General features: G+C 59.0%; 1 protein-coding gene across 1 annotated transcript in view; it reads right to left on the minus strand.

Moving 5' to 3' along the window:
• Positions 1–710: 710 nt before the first annotated feature.
• PGAP2 (post-GPI attachment to proteins 2) overlaps positions 711–5,869 on the minus strand; it is a 5,786-nt gene continuing 627 nt past the window's right edge. Inside the window, exons 2-4 of the mRNA XM_009073288.1 lie at positions 5,275–5,527; positions 3,564–3,699; positions 711–786 (exon numbers count right to left, since the gene is read on the minus strand). Of these exons, the coding sequence (XP_009071536.1) occupies positions 711–786; positions 3,564–3,699; positions 5,275–5,527 (465 nt within the window). The remainder of the gene's footprint in view (positions 787–3,563; positions 3,700–5,274; positions 5,528–5,869) is intronic.

Genomic DNA, 5,869 nt, shown 5'->3' on the forward strand with positions numbered 1-5,869 from the left:
TGGTTGGGTTGGGAGGGACTGCAGAGATCATCCTGCCCTGGGCAGGGATACCTCCCACCAGCCCAGGCTGCTCTGCTCTGGAGCCCCTTGAGGTGAGCCCCCCAGCTCTCCCAGCCTGGCTCCAGGGCAGAGGAGCTCCAGCTCTTTGAGCATCCCCATGGCTCCTGCTGAGCTCAAGGCAGCCAGCCCAGACCCGTGGCCACCACGCACACACTGGTGTCTCTGCTGGTGCCTCCAGCGCTGGGGCAGGGGGAAATGTGTTTGCAAACAAGAAGTGAAACTGTTCTGCCCTGCTGCACTGCTCCTCTGCTCCCTGGAGGAGGAGGAGGGTTTGAAGGGTGAGCAGCTGGTGCAGAGCAGCAGAGCTGCCCCGGGAGGGCAGTGCCCAGCTGGGAGGGCACAGGATGGCCCAGCCCCAGGGACAGGTGCTGTGCTCAGCTCACAGCACTCTGCAGCTCTCAGGCTCCACTTCCCTTCTCCTCACAGAATCTCTGCCCTCTGCTTTGCCCCTTCCCCTCCTCCTGCTTTCTCTTTTCTCCCTTCCTGCAGAGCTCTGTTTTCCTTTCCTCCCCACTGCCATCTCGTAACTGGAAACCGCCGGTACTTCCCCATCACGGACCAGTTCCTCCCTACCCTCCTGCCCTCGCACAACTGCAGTTGCAACAGGAGCCCTGACGAGGACAGACTTTTGCAAGACCAATTCCTGTCCCTCACACGCGGAAACCGACAGACTTGGGCAGCTTCACCTCCTCCGCCTGTGCTGAAAGCAGAGAGCCAGACTCAGCACTAGGACAGGCACAGAGCGGGCGGAAGGCTGGATCCAGCTTCCAGCTCCTTCTCGCATGGAGGTTGTCTCGGCTTTGATCCTGGAGAACCTGAACCCCCCTGGGCACCCTCAGAGGCTTCCTCTGCTCTGTACCCTCTGCTGAAGGGGAGGGAAGGACACTGTGAGAGGAGAGCTGTCCCCTCCTGCCGTCACCATCCCCAGGGCTGGGTGTAGCACAGGGGCCAACAGCCCCCACAACTGACACCAGTGGAGCCAGACTCTGTCCCCGAGGTGCTGTGAACCACAGGGAGGGATGATGTGTGCCTAGGAGCCCCACAAACCTCATCCTGCCCAGCCTCTCCCTGGCCCTGCTGAGCCCAGCGACTCCCACCAGCACCGGACATGGGGTGAGGATGCAGCAGTGGCATCGTGCATGGCCCTGCTGTGCTGGATGTCACAGGGGCCAGGCCAGGAGCCTGGAGCAGCCCAGGCTGTGGGACAAGCCGCAGGAGACACTGCTTGACCCAGGGGAGTAACTCTCAGCACCCCAGGGATAGGGTGACAGGGGCCAGGGCCCTTCCCACAGGTGTGGGGATCTCTGTGCCTGCTGTGCCCACACACAGCCACGCTGGCAGCTGTGCCACCCCACAGCACCTCCTGTGCCCTGCCTGGAGCTCGCCCACCACCCCAGCGCTGGCTGACAGCTCCATCCCGTGGCCCCGGGGGCACGCTGAGCTCCTGGTGGCCTCAGGCCACCCAGAGGAGCCCTGTGCCAGCCCCAGGGCTGTGCCCAGGAGGGCAGCTCCCCTGGGGCTGTGCCAGCCGAGCTCACACTGCCCCTCCTGCCCTTCCACCCAGGCATGTGCTGGTTCCTCCCGTCCTCGGGTGACACAGCCACACATCACTGGGGCTTGGGAAATCCCTCTGAGGTCATCCAGTTCAACCATCCCCAGCACTGCCAAGGCCACCACTGACCATGTCCTCAAGTGCCACATCCACAGTGTTAAATCTCCCCAGGGATGTGACTCCATCCCTGCCCTGGGCAGCCCTTTCTAGGAGGAATTGTCCCAGTATCCAACCTGAACCTCCTCTGATGCAACTTCAGGCTATTTCCTCTCATCCTGCCCCTTGTTTCCTGGGAGCAGAGCCTGACCACACCTGGCTGCACCTCCTGGCAGAGAGCTGGAGAGCGTGACAAGGTCCTCCCTGAGCCTCCCCTTCTCCAGGATGAGCCTCCACAGCTTCCTCAGCCACTCCTTGTGCTCCAGCTGCTTCCCCAGCTCCATTCCCTTCCCTGGACACCTCCAGCCCCTCCATGTCCTTGTCACAGGACACACAGAAGTGCCCCCAGGATTTGGGGTGCCTCCCCCATTCCCCGGCAGGGGAGATGAACCAGCCCCAGGGGTTACACGGCAGTGCTGGGGAGCAGCTCCAGGCCCTTGGAGATCTCACCAAAAGCAAAGCCAAACCAAAAGAGACGACACAACCAAAGGAAACTGCAGGAAAGCTGCCAAGAAGTGACTGTGAGCTCCTGATACTCCCATGGCACCAGAGTTCACTTGTCAGTGAGCAAGGGGAATCCCAGCACCTCCAAAAGTCCCTTTCCTAGGGATCTTACATCCAAACAGTGCTGGAAGCTGCTTTTCCAGGCAGCTCAGGGACAGGCTCAGAGAATTGGCAGAAGAGGAGGATAAACAGCAGGGACAGAGCAGAAGCCTGACCCAGATGCTCTAGGAGTGCTGGAGTGGAACACCCCCAGCACTCTTCCTGCTGGGACACAGGCACATCCCCAGGACAGAACCCACCCTGCATCCCTGCACACCATCCCTGTGGAGAGGTTTGCTCCAGCCCTCACCAGCTTCCCAGCCCTGGGATAGGGATACACACCTCCCAGGGGCTCTGCTGGCAAAGGGTCAATGTCCCGGGGCAGCACAGCCCTGGGGACCCTCCCCACACAGTACTGAGGACCATGAGGGCTCGACTGGGATCAGCTGGGGAGACACATCCTGAGGGAAAGGACAGAAAGGCCCATGGAGCCCAGAGCAGCAGGTGAAGCCAAGTGTGCAGGAGCCATGGGGGTTCAGGGGCAGCTCATGGAGTTTCAAACCTGGATGTCCTGCCCTGTGCCAGGACAACCCTGGACGACCACACAGCCATTCTGGGAGGAAAAGGAGGACAAGCTCCTACTGCTCCCAGCTTGCAGGACCAGCAATTCCCAGCACAGAGAAGCCAACTGCAGCCTGGAAACAGGCATGGAGAAGGGATCAACAATCCCAAACCATGGGGATGCTAATGGTGGTTTGCCACATCAGCTGTAAGTCAAAAACTTAGTTGGATATTGGGATGGAACTCCTGGCTGGGAGGGTGCTGAGGCACTGGCACAGGTTCCCAGAGCAGCTGTGGCTGCTCCATCCCTGGGAGTGTTCCAGGCCAGGCTGGATGGGACTTGGAGCAGCCTGGGCTGGTGGGAGGTGTCCCTGCCTGGGGCAGGGGTGGGATGGGATGACCCTTAAGGTCCTCCCGACCCAATCCTGCCTGTGATTTCATGACAAAAACAGCAAACAGGGAATTAAAAGATTCCTCCCCACTTTATTTTAGTAAACCATGGATTTGGGGGACTGTTTCCCAGTTTCACCCACTGCTGTTGGCTCCTTTAGCACCTGCTTGGGGTTATTCCACCAGCAAGGCCAGTCCAAGCTCCCCAGTGTCAGCCCAGAGCCCCTTCCCAGCACACAGTATGACATCAGAGACCCTTGCCAGCCCCAGCCCAGCACCTGAGCCCCCTGCCAGCCCCAGCCCGGAGAGAAGAAAGGAAAGTGTCTGTACCTCGGGACTTACTGTGTGTTTCTTAGTCATTCTCCAGAGGATGCAGGTGAGCAGCATGTGGCCCAGGGCAGACGTGATGAACACAATGAAGGCATTTTCGTGGATTGCTGGATCAACAAGACAAGTTTTCCTGCTCAATCCCAGCCCAGAGCACAAGGGGAATGAGGAGCAGGATTGGGAAGGGGGAGGACTGCTCTGTGCAGGAGGTGGGAGCCCCAGGGATGCTGGGGATGTGAGGTCCTTGCAGGGGACAGGACCGCACAGCCCCAGCACCTGCCTGGGGGGTGCCTTGTGGCCCCCTGAAAGGGCACACAAGTTGCCACAAGCACCAGAAGGGTGTTTAAGTGCTCCGGGACCATCACTTCACAGTGCTGTAAACCTCAGGGAGCATTGGGAGCAGCTTAGCATCACCACTGCTGCTCTAGGGATGGGGAAACTGAGGCACAGAGAGGAGGGAGAACCAGGCCAAAGTCCAGACACTCCATCTTCCTGCCTCCTGCATTACCTACCTGCCAGTCAACAGCCTCATCCGCAGCACTGAAGTTGCCTCATGCATCCCTAACTAGCCCAGGTGTAGGACCGGGCTGGGAATGCAGCTGGAACAAGGCCAGAGCAGCTCCCAAGGCCCCAAACCACATGCAGACACTGAACCTTCAGGTGAGGGATTGTCACAAGTGCTGCTACGTCAAGGAGCTTCCCAGTTTTTCTCCATGAACTGCATATCAGGTTGAATTCCCAACCACCTGAGCATGAGGAATGACCATCCCTGCTCCCCCTCCCCATCCCAGGGGAAGGAAAAGAACAGGAGTGATGGTAAGGGCAGGTGTGAGAGGAAAGACATGAGCCATGTCCTGCAGGGCTGATTACTCTGAGCCCCTTCTCATCTCAGCATGGCAGCTTAGGGCTGAAACTTTCCCCACAAACCTGAGATTAGTCTGGGATAAGGATCTGAGAAACTGGGTCAGCCTCAGCTCCCAGAGTGGCTTTGCCCAGTTGCACCTCAGTCTCTCCCTCACAGAGCTCTGCAGGAGCCACAGACAGGGCTGTACCACGGAGGTGTCCAACCCCCAAAGCAGCCCAGCCTGGACAGGTCAGAGAAGCCACAGCAGCAGGTCAGGCTGTGGCCCCTGGCATGGTTGGGCAGCTGGGGACACTGGCAGGGGAGGTGGCACTGGGGCGCCTCTCTGTGGGGGACAGAGAGTGCTGGCAGGAGATTAGGAAAGTGAGCTGGACAGAACAACCCCTGGACCACACACCTCCCTCAGCTGGAGGCTCACATCCAGCCATCCCAGGTCACTGGGCTCCACTACGGATCTCCAGCCTCACCAAAAGGCAGCAATGGAGCTGGAGGGGAAGCAGAATGAGCACTGACCTCTGATCACTTTCCAACAGTCCCTGCAGCACAGCTGGGATCCAGAAGCAGGGGCTGATTCAGACTTTATCCCAAAACCGAGCGCATGGTTTCAGCCAACACTCAGCAACAATTTTGGAACGCACATGGATATTTGCACACTATGAACATCACTTTCCTCTATAAATACCCACTGTAATACAATTTCTGGGGGGGTTAACTGCTTTTCCCCTCCAAACTGGCTCACTCCAAGGCTCTGACATGCAGCAGAGCTCAGCAGGAGCAGGACCTCAGGTGGGACCATCCACAGTCTGTGGGAGCTGACACCTACCATAGTTCTCGGAGGAGGACACGTAGGTGAGGATGAGGAGGGCAAAGTTCTCCAGCAGGTTGAGCAGCAGGTTGCAGTGGCACAAGCAGAGGTACTGAGGGTGGGAGCAGTGGCAGCTCTGGTAGTGGTTCCAGTAGGCCACAGCCACCAGGAACCTGGGGGCCGAGTGAAGGCCGATGCAGAGGCGCCAGACGTAGCGCTGGGGCGTCTCGCCCCCGATGGCCGCGCTGATCGAGGGAAGGTAGTTGGGCACCTGCAGGGCACACAGTGGCTCGTGGGGACAGGCACAGGACTCTGCAATACTCCTGTACCTACTGCCCTTCAACACCTTAACAATGTTCTTACTTAGCTATTTCTAAGTAAGTTGATTCCCATTTCCCAAGGAATGGGATGTACTGGTTCATCCCACAGGGACACACAGCCCCAGCCCCTGGGGATGAGGTGACCTGCCCAGGGTCCTGCTGGGGTTTCTTGAGTGTCATAGTATGGTAACAGGTTGGAATGAAGCTTAGAATCACCCAGCCCCAACCCCTGCCCTGGGCAGGGACACCTCCCACCAGCCCAGGCTGCTCCAAGCCCCATCCAACCTGGCCTG

Source organism: Acanthisitta chloris, unplaced genomic scaffold (genome assembly GCF_000695815.1).
Source record: "Acanthisitta chloris isolate BGI_N310 unplaced genomic scaffold, ASM69581v1 scaffold36124, whole genome shotgun sequence".
Lineage (NCBI taxonomy): Eukaryota > Metazoa > Chordata > Aves > Passeriformes > Acanthisittidae > Acanthisitta > Acanthisitta chloris.